At 37.6% G+C, this 13,829-nt stretch overlaps 1 protein-coding gene across 7 annotated transcripts in view; it reads right to left on the bottom strand.

Moving 5' to 3' along the window:
• Window positions 1-13,829, bottom strand: part of UTRN (utrophin) — a 580,797-nt gene that overhangs the window by 402,698 nt on the left and 164,270 nt on the right. For 3 of the 7 annotated variants that reach the window (XM_023183779.3, XM_023183783.3, XM_023183782.3), the window contains exons 19-22: window positions 9,457-9,698; window positions 9,114-9,294; window positions 7,168-7,316; window positions 5,322-5,534 (exon numbers count right to left, since the gene is read on the bottom strand). In XM_023183779.3, the coding sequence (XP_023039547.2) occupies window positions 5,322-5,534; window positions 7,168-7,316; window positions 9,114-9,294; window positions 9,457-9,698 (785 nt within the window). Of the gene's footprint in view, window positions 1-5,321; window positions 5,537-7,167; window positions 7,317-9,113; window positions 9,295-9,456; window positions 9,699-13,829 lie in introns of those variants that run through there. The other 4 variants (XM_023183788.2, XM_023183781.3, XM_023183785.2 and 1 more) reach the window with 3 other exon arrangements.

Here is a 13,829-nt window from a genome sequence, read left to right as displayed (position 1 = left end):
AAAAAAAAAAAAAAAAAAAAATACAGTGAAGCCAGAATTAAACAGTAATTTAAGGTAGCAAGGTTCCTATTTTGTTTCACTTTATAATATTCAATAACCTCAAAATCACAACCTTGAAAATGCACTCTCTCACTTAGTAGGGAAGACAAACAATGACATTGCTACTACACTTATTTATCAAAAACTAATAAAGTTCTTAAATCTAAGGTAGGGAATATATGAATATTCCCTTCAGTAAAGTAAAATGTGTTCACAAATGAGAAAAAAAAAAAAAACCCTTATGAGAAATCAATTATATATTACCTAAAAAGGGTTAAATCATCTGTACTAATATTACTCTTAGAAAGTATTGCATTTTTACCCTAAAATGCTTTCCAAAGTACTTTTAAAACCTGGTTCTGCCTGTTGGAGTTCCAGCACCCCCGCTTCCAGATTCAGGGTCAGAGCAAGTCCATTCATGTGTGCCTTTGACTGTTCAACAATCGAAGGAAGAGGCATGACTACACAGGTGTCCTGCCACTTAGGATAACCAGGCATTTAGACTGTATCAATCCACTTTCACTAGAGAGGCCCGACACATCAATTACATTCACATCTGCTAACTTGCCCTATGCCTGACGGGGAGCCAACCCTCAAAGAGCTCATGCCTCGTGGGAGGAGAGACACACACTTCTCACCATAATAAAAGACGGCCTGAGATGGGTCGTGAAGGTGTAAATGACACACAGTTGAATCACAGAGGAGGGAATGATTATCTAGCTGTGGGTGTAGTGATAAGCTGGGCTGAAGACAGATGAGCAGAAAGGAGGAGGAGGATGTGAATTCCTAGCAAGTATGTGACATTTCCGGAGAAAGGCTGTAGTCTAGGGTGGTCTTTGGTGACCCACCGTATTCTCCCCACCTGATTCAGCTCAGAGTGGAGATGCAGGGAGGGCTTCAGGGCTAGAAAGGGACATTTTGTATTAATGGCACTTTGTATTAACTTATATTAATGGTGAAGACAACCAGATCCTTTCAGAAGTACACCTCTTGTATTGGTGTGAAAGATGAATTCCAGAGAGAAGGGACAGGAAGTGGGGGTCGGATTTAAAAGGTAAGGAAATTGTCAGGGCAAGAGATTGCATGAGAGCCTGAACCCAGAAGGAAGGGGCTGGAGGAGGAGCCTGAAAAGACAGGAGCGCTGGAAAATAGCAGACAGTTTGGTGTGTGCCTTAGGGGCATCTTTCATGATTTCCCAGTTATACACACGGCAGAAGCTCTTGAATAAGGAAAAGGAAATACGTAATATGAAATACCTTGCAGCCCCTAATTCCAAAGATATTACTGCTGGTGAGGAGAGATCTATAAGCAGCCTCTTAGGATTTTATAATATTTTATCCCTATGATTCACAGGAAAATCCAGTCAGTAAAATCAATAATGGAAAAAAGAAATACCCATTTCATGTATTTTCAAATGTTTTGTCACCTGGAAGGGGTACAGTAGTTTGTAAAAGTAACAATGAATATTTTACCTCGTAAGTACTGGAATGGAGGTTATTGCTTTGGCATGGCACAAATAAAAAGAATTTAAGAATGTATTTGGGCATGACACAATGAGTAAGAATATGTAGGTCCAATCGCTACATGCACAAAAGGAACCAGCCGTGGAGACAAAGGAAATGCAGGCGAAAGAGGAAAAACACTATGATGCCAACAAATAACAGAAAACTAAAATTTGCACACAACTAACAGCCACTTACAAACACTGAAGGATAGCAGAAAAAAGCAAGCATATAGCCACGAAAAAACTTTCAAAGTTTAAATGTGCTGTATCAATGAAAGATGTTATTAAGTAGTGGGATTCACTTCCGAACTCTATCTGGACTATAGATTTAAATGTCCCTCACAGAGTTCCAATATCATTTGTTTCCATAGTGTGGAGAAAAATTATAAGAATTAGCAATATTTGTCCATTTTTCTTGTCCAATTCCAATGTACAAGGATCCACTGTTAATATTAGCTGCCCCCAGGAAAGAAAATGGTACTGGGGAAGAATAGGAACTCTAAATGTTCGCTGTAAGTATTTCTGTGTTATTCAATTTCTTCCCAATGTGTAGGCTTCAAATGCTACTCATATAATGAAAAATGCATTTTAAAAAATAAACAAGTCAACTATTTTATTCCTACGAAACATGATTATGAATTGGTATTGAATCTAAAACCTACTGTGCTTCATGCCTTAAAGACAAAAATAATTAAATGCCTAAAAAATTATATATCAGGTCATTGAAAAAGGGAAAACAATGATAATCAGCAAATAAATATTTATTATAATTATCTAATAATTTGAGGGCTGGAGCTTAAAGTATTCCCAAGTAAATCATGAGTAGTTAAATAACCAGCAATTCCTGTAAAGCAAAAAAAGGAGTTTTCTTATGAATTTATGATGGGTGCAGCACACCAACATGGCACATGTATACATATGTAACCTGCACGTTATGCACATGTACCCTAGAACTTAAAGTATAATAAATAAAAAAAAAAAAAGAAAAAAGATAAAATACAACATGTATTTCAATGAAAGGGTTATACAATTAAGAAATACAGACACTGTATTCCTTAACTACAATCTTGCAGTTAGTACACAAGAAGCAAATAAAAAAATAACTGGACATACAAGTCTGCTACTGTAACAACAAACACTTAAATATCCAGACGCATATAGTTTATGTTGGATATTTTTAATGGAAATAAATATTTAGCACACACTCCAAGTGACCACTTTTCATACCTGGATTTGCTACATTAATAGCAACAACCCACCAAAGCCTAAAGCTGGATTACTATAACCACAGGACTCTTTTGTGTTTTGGGAGAATATTTATTCTCATTAAGCTCCATATTGAAATATTAGCATACATTTAGCTAACCCTAAGATACACTTTTAAGAGGCAGAAGAAGATTAACCCTGAGGTTAATCTCCATTTACACTTTGGACTTAAATCTGAAAACAAAGGGATGATCTTTTGAAAAGATGGGAAATGTTTAATCGGCATTGCTAAACATTGGCACTACTGACATTTGGGGCCAGATGATTATTTTGGTGGGAGGCTGTCCTGTGCATGGTGCGATGTTTAGCTGCATCCCTGGCCTCTACCCACTGGAAGCCTTCTCCCACAGTTCTGACAGCAGAAATGTCTCCAGAAATTAACAAGTATCCTCTGGAGGGTAAAATCACCCCAGTTGAGAATCACTGATAATCCAATGCTGGGACCATAACCAAAAACTTTAGAATTATAGAAAAAGTCAATGCTCATTTTGAAAGCTGGAAACAATTACAACTGATAATACACAATGAGAAGTGAGACCATCACAAAGCATAATGGGCCAGGCGCAGTGGCTCATGTCTGTAATCCCAGCATTTTGGGAGGCTGAGGAGGGCAGAACACCTGAGGTCAGGAGTTTGAGACTAGCCTGGCCAACATGGTGAAACCCCGTCTCTACTAAAAATAAAACTTTAGCCGGGCATAGTGGCATGTGCCTGTAGTCCCAGTTACTCAGGAGGCTGAGGCAGGAGAATTGCTTGAACCCGGGAGGCTGAAGTTGCAGTGAGCCAAGATCGCACCATGGCACTCCAGCCTGGGGCAACAGAGCAAAATTCCATCTTAAAAAAATAAATAAGTAAATGAGTCAAAAATACTAAGCCACACAAAACACATTTCTCTCCCTAATTACTGGTTTATTTGAATGAGATCTCCATCTAGAACTGCACTTACACCTAGAGAAAAACTACCTCCTGTCACTACAATCACACACAGCTACCCACACATATACACAACCCCTCCATCTGTGTCTTCTGCTGATCATTCATTGGAACTACCCATTAGTTCCTAAGTCAAAGAACGCCCCTCCAAATTCAGTGGTCACCACTCGGGGAATCTGGCTGGATCCCTTCCACACTAATCTGTGAGGTCTTCCAGCTCCTCTTCTACCACGTGTTCTCTGACTTTGATTTTCAAAACATACATTTTCATTAATTTTGTCTTCACTTTCAATCTTTGCACTTTTTTGGGGGCAACATTCCTTCTGCAAATTTGCTTAGCATCTACATCCAAATCTATATATATTTACATGTAGATCCAAATATACGTAGATATAATATTTAGATATAGATCCAAATATATGTAGATATATATGTTGTATCTACATATATTTGGATCTACATCTAAATATATATAGATTTGGATTTAGATTCTCTCTATATAAATATAGACGTATATACACATACGTCTATATATAGAGAGATATAGCTCTATATTTGGATCTATATAGAGAGAGATATAGCTACACATATTTGGATTTAGCTTCCAAGAGAATCTATCTTTCTCAATATATAGATATATAGAGATATATCTAAATCTAAATCTCCTATTGCTAATTTCATTTCATTCATTGAAAAATATTGATTGGATGCCTTCTCCGTGCCAGGCATTGCTCTCATTAAGAGTACATCTTGGTATACATCGGTGAATAAGAAATTTCAAAAAGACAAAGATCACTGACTGATGGGAAAAAGAAAAAAAAAAAAAAAAAAAGACCAAGGTAAGGAGTCACTGGGAGGATAGGAAGCCTTACAGGGAGTGAGTGTGATTGGTTCATTCTCCACCCAGAACTTTCCTATTAAAATACCAGGTGACCTGGAAACTCTGCTTCTCCATTTTTCTTATGGGTAAAATGTTAAAACCCAACCTGTCCTATCTGACACTGACTTCTATTGACGTTGACTCTCCCCTTATAACTCCTCACATTTATCCCTTCCTCTTAAACTTTATCACTGTTGCATCTGTCGACATTTTCAGGTGTAGTGAAGGATCCTCCTTCTGTATTTTCATGTCCCTGGAACTATTTGCCTTCCCACTCTCTCTGACTTTTGACTTCAAATGTCAAAAACCTGCAAAAAGTAGTTTCAGGTACTCAGCAATTTACTACTACCTGGGCTATTTCTACCACTCCAATCAAGTTACCACTATAATCTAATCAACAATCTGTATTTCACACAGACCCTCCATGCCTGAAACATTATTTTGACCATTTTTAAGCAATTTTTCTCTTATGTTCAAGGTACAGTGTACTCTACTTTTGACTTTGCTTCCAGGCAAAAGGAAATAAATGTGCTCTCCAGCACATTAAAAGTACATTTTTGATAAGTCCCAACTTAAATACATAATAAATGTGGGTCTAGAAAGCATGTAAAATATTCAAATAATAAATATGTGAATCTTACAAGATAATTACTATTTACCCTGTAATAAACTTAAACTCCCAGTGGCCTCTGGATTTACCTCAAAAGCTCTGAGTTTGAGAGTAATTTCTTCAAGCAAATGCAGATCTTTGGAAACCAAGACCTTTAGCTTGTTCCACTTTCCTTGCACATCATCAAATTCTTGTTTATATAATTTTTCTACATCAGGATGAACATTTTTCTCCAGAGCCTTTGTTTCTTCTGCAAGTTTATGTAATGTAGGTTTCTGATTCTCAAGGATTTCATCAAGGGCCTGGAAAATGTTTTAAAATATTAAAAATATGCACAACAATGTGTCTGCACAGATAATAGTAAAATGGGCTATATAAAGTCAAAAGTCACTTTAAAATGCATTAGAAAGAATTTTTATCTAAAAAGAACAGTGGGTGGGAGTGTAAATTAGTTCAACCATTGTGGAAGAGAGTGTGGTGATTCCTCAAAGACCTAGAACCCAAACCAGAAATACCATATGACCCAGCAATCTTACTGGGTATATACCCAAAGGAATACAAATCATTCTCTTATAAAGATACATGCACACTATGTTCATTGCAGCAAAATTCACAATAGTAAAGATAAGGAATCAACCCAAATGCCCATCAATGATAGACTAGTTAAAGAAAATGTGGTACATATACACCATGGAATACTATGTTGCCATAGAAAGGAACAAGATCATGTCTTTTGCAGGGATATGGATAGAGCTGGAAGCCATTATCCTCAGCAAACTAATGCAGAAACAAACAAAAAAAACCACAAATACTGCATATTCTCACTTATAAGTGGGAGCTGAATGGTGAGTGCACATGGACACATGGTGGGGAACAATACACACTGGGGTCTGTAGGAGGGTGGGGTATGGTAGGAGGGAAAGCATCAGGAAGAAGAGCTAATAGATCCTGGGCTTAATACGGAGTGCAACAAACTACCATAACACGTTTACCCATGTAACAAACCTGTACATCCTGCACAAGTACCCCTGAACTCAAAATAAAAGTTGGGAATCAAAAAACAACACAAAATATGAACAACTCATAAAAAATAGGCATAATCATAAAAATTAAAGCTTTTTCTTCATGAGTTGTGTGTGAGCAATACAATGTATTCTCAACACTGAACACCAAGAGAATGGCACAGCAAGTGTGGGCCAAGTGTGCAGTGCTCAATGGCTGCTCTCCTTTCATCTGATAAAATAGTGCAGAGCCATAAAGCTACTCAACTAAATGACCAGGGAAATATTCCTATTCGATGCAGAAAAAAGTATACATCAACACATCGACCGATAGTCCTCATTTCATTAAAGATATTTTAGCAGATTATGAACAGATTGAGAACTTTAAGCTAATCACAGCAGAAGGAGAAAATATGCTTTTCTTCTATGAAAAAATATTTAACAACTGTATTTTCTTTTTTTTTTGTTTTTTTTTTGAGACGGAGTGTTGCTCTGTTGCCCAGGCTGGAGTGCAGTGGCCGGATCTCAGCTCACTGCAAGCTCTGCCTCCCGGGTTTACACCATTCTCCTGCCTCAGCCTCCCGAGTTGCTGGGACTACAGGCGCCCGCCACCTCGCCCGGCTAGTTTTTTGTATTTTTAGTAGAGACGGGGTTTCACCGTGTTAGCCAGGATGGTCTCAATCTCCTGACCTCGTGATCCGCCCGTCTCGGCCTCCCAAAGTGCTGGGATTACAAGCTTGAGCCACCACACCCAGCCAACAACTGTATTTTCTTTTATGTGAGGTCAAACTAACCCTCAAATCATACATAAATTTTTGGACCAATGATGAACAAAACTGACCAATTGTTTTTTATCTCTGAAAAACACTTCAAAATATGTAAGAGGAGATATTAGAAGAAACGCTAGAGTTCTAACATGGAAAATACATGTTACCTTTTTTTCTTGCAGGGCCTTCTCCACCTTGGCAGGATCATTAAGGACACTCAGAGATGCCTGGGCCTTATTTTCTGAATCATTTAGCACAACTTTCAGTGTTTTCAATGTTTCCAGATATGCATGTCCAGGTTGGCCCTTCAGTTCTGCTGATTTAAAAATATTTAATTTGAGAAAATCATGTTAGGAACCCAATATTATTACATAGACCATTATCCTAAATGAATTCCAATACACGGCAAAGGAGACCCCATGATTAAAATGTAAAAGGATCTCTGTTAATAACATAGATCATTCCGTTGGCATTTCTGAGAGTCAGACAGTGACTTCATTCCTGCGGATGTTGACATTTGAAAATATTAACTAACCCACTATAATTTTTCTTCATTTCTTCATGATGAAATGTCTCTCTGAAGATGGAACAACAATGTCCCTTTTGTCCCATATAATCTCCTCTTCCTTAACAGCTATACAAAGAATAAAAGAAAGCAAAGATCCCATCAACCAGTCTTGCTGTTAAGCTCCACCATGTAGACAAACCCATCTATAGAGTGGAGGAAATTATATGGAAATACTGCCACCATGCTGCCCAGGTACCCTGAGAAATAATGACCGAACAGCCAGCTGGAACAGTGCCTACCTGAGTCAGTAACATAAAAATCTAGTAGAGGTAACACTTGTGTGGAAAGGAAGTGAGTTCTCTTGAAGCACAAAGAGGTGAAATCAACTAGCAGCAAAAGTTAAACTGCCTATTGATCGTTGTCAAAAGTAAAAGCATAGTTTGTACCAGTAAGTGGAGAAAGAGGTACCCTCAAAATATTTACTTCACATAACTGAATTCAAGGAACAAAGACACGCTGCCCCGATGCACTTTCAGAAGAAAGGCAACACAACACATTTGCCTAGCATGTACACATACAGGTACTTCCAGTCATCACACAATCTACAATTGCTGAAGTTAGGCTGGGTTACATGTGGAGCTTTTCAGTGTGCACTACCCAAAATAATAATGCACAATGCAACACAGTTCCTAACTCAAATGGCAGCTAGGAAGTAAACAGTGTAACGTAAGAGGAATGAGCTTTCAAAACCTTTAACAGTGAACCTTCCAAAACCAAGTGTATTCCAAAAGTAAGAACTCTAAAATTTTTCTGAATCTGATAGTGGAATATGATTTCTTTTAAAAGAGACTATGGGACTGCTAAAACTTGAACTATGTTGAGGAAACAGAAGTAAGGGATCATTCATTTTAATCCTCCTAGCAATGATATTAAGTGGCCTCCTCAGCCAAAGGAAGAAATTGCACCTGTTTCTTTAAAAAAAAAAAAAAAAAACTATTTACAAATCATTACATCCAGGTCAGGTACAATGGCTGACACCTGTTATCCCTGTTATTTTGGGAGGCTAACACCTGTTAATTTGGCTAATACCTGTTATTTTGGGAGGCTGTTAGAACACCTGTTATAATGGCTAACACCTGTTATTCTGGGAGGCTGAGGTGGGAAGATCACTTGAGCCCAGGAGTTCTAGACTAGCATAAGCAACATAGCTAGACCCCAGCTCTACTAAAAATAAAAAACCAGCCAGGCATGGTGGTGCATGCCTGTAGTCCCAGCTACTCAGTAGGCTGAGGCGGAAGGACCACTGAAGCCCAGGAGGTCAAGACTGCAGCTATGATTGCACCACTGTACTCCGCCTGGATGACAGAGTGTATCCTACTGACACAATTTTAGGGCACACGAAACTTGTCTATATATTTACAAAAAGGTGGGAATCTGGAAAAGAATCTGAATACAGGAGACTTTAAGACTTGGAACAATACAGGCACAACGGAAAATGGAGAAGGTTGGTGCAAAGCAAGCAAGCGTACTCAAGTTCTAAATGTTGGGAGTCATGTTTAAATTAAGGCAAACTGAGAGAGGAGATATTAAAATCGTTGGGTTTACCATTCTCTAGCTGTTGTTGACGATCCTTTAAAGCCTGTTGTACAGCTTGGTAGCGGCCCAGAAAGCCATCGAAGCCCCGCTGGACAAAATCTGGGGCAGAAGGCTGAGACTTCAGGGCCGAGCAGCTTGCACGCGCCATTTCAATTTTGGGGTGGAGGCCAAGAAGATTTGTCAATTCCCGCTAAGGAAGAGAAAATATGGTCACATAACTCACTGAAGATGAACATCCTCACAGGAAGTTAATCAGGGCAGCATTAACTTGAAGTTCATGATACAAGAAGCCCTCCTTAACTCTGGGACTGCACACAGAATTCCTCCACGTTCCAGACAGTTGGCTCCTTACCTGACAGGAATCCTTCAAGCTTGGCAAGGACTGCCAGGAAGATTCAGAAACGGAAGTGTGTTTTACCCACTCCTCCTTTGTCTTGATGACCTTTTCAAGCTCATCGAGCTGCTTGAAATAAGCATTTATATCTTCCTGTAGCTGAATTTTTCTTTCCAGATCTTCCAAATGTTGAGATACATTCTTCCATTCTGATAAAACCTTCTCCAGAACATTTTTTATCTCTTCAGTAGGAAGGCCTTCTATGTAGTCATGAAAAAGAAGCAAACAGTCTATATATTACAAAATGCGTCTTGAATTTATTCTAAACATTCTAACATTCAGAATAGTGAGGCAATGTCACATACAATGATCACTTTCTTAAGTCCCTTTTAATACAACAACAAAAATGTATAATGATGCACTTAAAAATAATTACACTTATTTCAATTCCTTGACCAAAGAAGGAAGACATTTTAAAATAACGATTCAGGAGTGGTGCGGCTATTGCAAAGGGCACATCAGTAGAACTTCAGCCACTGCCTTTTCTGGGTAATATATGTTTCCATCCATGCCATTCCTCCACTCTGCTAGTTTATCACCTGAGCCACTGAAATAAGATCAACTACGTTGATCTGTCTAGGCCCCTGACTTCAGAAAGAAGACCCTTTGTCCTAAGAAAAAAAAAACAGCTGGCTAGAAAAACTAGGAGGCAGCTCAAGTCTTGGTGACCAAAGCACAGTGTCGTATAAACTAAGAAATGAATGGCAAGAATGCCTTATGCTGGATAACAACCTGGTGAGTGCAGGAATATTAAGCCAGCAGCCAGGCTCTAGAAGCATCACAAGCCCATTGGAGACCTTGCACATAAATAAGCAAATACCAAAAGACTGAGGCAGCAATAAGATGATCTACTTTAGAAACACATCAGGGAAAACAATGCCACCATTTTTATTACTGAAATCTTATCATTTTATTTGTCTGATATTTTTGAAAATTAGAGAATGTTCCTAAAAATAATAAAGTTATATATGATAACAGATTTTATCATAGTCCTTCCCTTAATCTAAAATACCTTCAAATCCTCTAAAATGACTATGAAAAAGTATGGGAAATCTTCAAAACAATCTTTCTATTGAGAGGAGAACATGCATACTGAAAGGATGGCTTCACATTTTTACTGAGTAGGAAGGCAATAAACAATCCTGCTTTATAAACATACATAATCAAAATCCAGGATAATGAGAGCTTGAACTAAAAATAAAATGGCATAAAAACAAAAAGTCATGTATGATCCACAGACAATGAAACTTTGAAAATCTTATAATACACTGTGTCCACTAAATATTATAAATGAGAGCATGTCATGCTGTAATTTGAATGTGTCACCTATGTCAATTGCAGAAGCTCACTGTTCACCACCATCTCTCAGGTAAGAGAATATGAGACAAAAACAAAGCATTCACACCACAAGCCATGCTGCATTATCCCTGTTAATGGGGAGAGTATACAAAATAAATCACAATTTTCCTAACAATCAGAACAATGGAGATATGGGTTGTGACTCTACCGCATCATTTCTATCCTAGTTAGGCAAAGGAATAGTAACACCAGTCACATCATCTTTATGTTGGACAATTTATACTAATCCAGGAAGAAAATTAGGTCGGTAAACAAAATTTCTGAGATGGAAAATTATCACTACTCATCTAGAAAACTGGAAAGAGGAGCTCACTTCAAGAACAAGGGAAGTTAAAACAACTTCAGGTATTTTTTCACTGACAATGTCTTATAAGCCATTCATTTTGCCTCTTTAAACTGATTTTAAACATCTGAATCTCCCCTTCTCTAATCCTGAGATATTGCTGGTTACAGTGATGTCCAGTAATGATTCAAACACAACTTACATCTGATAAAAGGAAAACTGCCATTGTCTTTAAAAATAGTTGTTTTACTCCCAGAGATCCAGAGTTTAAAATTTTCTATTTCTATAAAACACAGAGTTCTTAGACAATGACCAGTCAAAAGGCAAAATTAACAGCAAATCACTTTACTAATTATCCAAAAGAGAGAAAATAGAACACATTCCTGCCACTTAGTCTCACTTGACTTTACACTTCTCAGTCTATCACTATTGGAATCAAGGGAAATATTTACAAAACATAGAACCTTCACCAAACTTCGTGGGTTTATATGCTTAGGCAACCACAATGGGTATCAACTCATAAAGCCATGTTATCCAGATGCCCAACTACTGTATTTTATTAGATGAGAATCTCTAGGAACAAGATAAGCTAAACAAAGAAAACCAAGTATATCAGCTGTGAAAGTCAAATGAAACACATTATTTTATTTTAATTATTTTTATTTATTTATTTATTGTTATTTATTTATTTATTTATTTTTGAGACAGAGTCTTGCTCTGCCACCAGGATGGAGTGTAGCAGTGCGATCTCAGCTCACTGCAACCTCCAACTCCCTGGTTCAAGTGATTCTCCTGCCTCAGCCTCCTGAGTAGCTGAGATCACAGGCACGCGCCACCATGTCCAGCTAATTTCTGTATTTTTAGTAGAGATAGGGTTTCACCATGTTGGCCAGGATGGTGTTGATCGCCTGACCACATGATCCACCCACCTCAGCCTCCCAAAGTGCTGGGATTAGAGGCATGAGCCACTGCGCCCAGCCTCACGCTATTTTACTTTCTAAAAACATTTTTATGCTCGATGACATATCTCAGAACTTACCTAAAATGCATTAGGCAGGAAAGACCTGGAACTGGTTTCAGAAAAACAGTGACGTGATTATTCAAACATGGGTTCTACTGAAGAATTTGACATGCCTCCCTAACTGAACTGGAACATACAGAGTTTATTCAGTTCAGCTCCTCCATTTCTCAGCTTCCTACTGTTATCCTAAAAAAATTTCTTTAAACAGATGCATCTTTAAAACAAAAAAGAATTAGGGTCCTCTAAGGAATGCATTTCTAATTCCACCAATGCTTGAAAAAAAATTGATACTACAAAATATAAAACATTTCCTATGAAATTGTACAAGTATATATTAGGTGACAAAAGCCCCATGTCATCTATTCTCCAGTGTTGCCTTTGGCCTTTTGCAAGTAGCACCTTCATGTGAATTCAATGTCCAGAATGTGTCTGTTTAGGACCCATTTATGGTAAAATTTTTATGGACCAAAGCCTATAGTCAGCTAATAAACTAATAGTCAGCAGATAAACTAATAGCTAAGAGTCAGCTAATAAACTCCCTCACTTTCCAGACACCAAGGCAAAGAAACGCAAGGGTTCCAAGACTTTCTCAAGGATAAGAAACTAGAAAAGGACAGGACAATCCAAGTTCGCCCATTCCCCCAATCACTGTTATTCTCACTGTAACATCACCTTGCACCAACTTCTCACCTACATCAAGTCTCCCCCATCTTCATAATTCTGCCACACTGCTGAAAACCTGATAGAAATGGGAGTAAATTCAGTGCACAGATTCAAGAAGTTATCCCATATTCACATCAGATAAAGTCAGAGTCACTTGCTGAGGTAGAAGCAAAAAAATCTATGCTTGTAAAGGAAATAAATTCAACATCCAATGCATTATAATTATTGAATGAACCAGCATTTCAAGGGAAGTTATCATCTGTTTGTGTCTCTGGATCTCTTTAAGTAAATACTGGAAAGAGAAACCTCCAAGTGGGATGCCCACAGGCAGGACAACTAAGACAGTTTGCTAGAATGGACTTTGAAAGAAAGTATTAAATACTATTCTGTTTAATTTATTTAAAGAAGAAATTAACCTTTATTAATAATATATGGATTGACAATACATTTGCATAATTTCAAAATAAATGGACATACACTGTCCACATGGTTTACATTCCATATTTTGTGTATATGTGTATCTATATATGTTTGTGTTTGTATATATGTTTGTATACATATGTTTGTGTGTGTGTGTGTATACACATCCAGTATACCTACTAAATAAATAAACGTATTTGTTAAAGGCTGGAAGCAAAATAATCTAAGGTCAAAACAACATCAACAGTTGTTTTCTGGAGGGAGGAAGGTGACTAACCCAAAAGAGAACTTTCTGGAAAGGTGGACATTTTCTACATAGTGATGTGTGTGTGTAGGTTACACAGGTGTATCTATTTGTCAAAACAGCACAGCTAGGTCATGTATTTCAATGTAAGTAAATTTATTTCCAAGAAAACTGTAAAAACAGTAATACTTGAGAGGCTGAGGAACGAGTAAAGATATAGATAATTCAAGAACGGCAGAATTGTCAATTATTGAACTAGGTAACTGATACAAGGAAGTTCATTATAGTATTCTATTTGCTTTTATGTAGTTATATTTTCCATAACAAAAAGTCAAACAATA

Source organism: Piliocolobus tephrosceles, chromosome 5 (genome assembly GCF_002776525.5).
Source record: "Piliocolobus tephrosceles isolate RC106 chromosome 5, ASM277652v3, whole genome shotgun sequence".
Classification (NCBI taxonomy): Eukaryota; Metazoa; Chordata; class Mammalia; order Primates; family Cercopithecidae; genus Piliocolobus; species Piliocolobus tephrosceles.
This window is presented reverse-complemented; position numbering and strand designations above follow the sequence as displayed.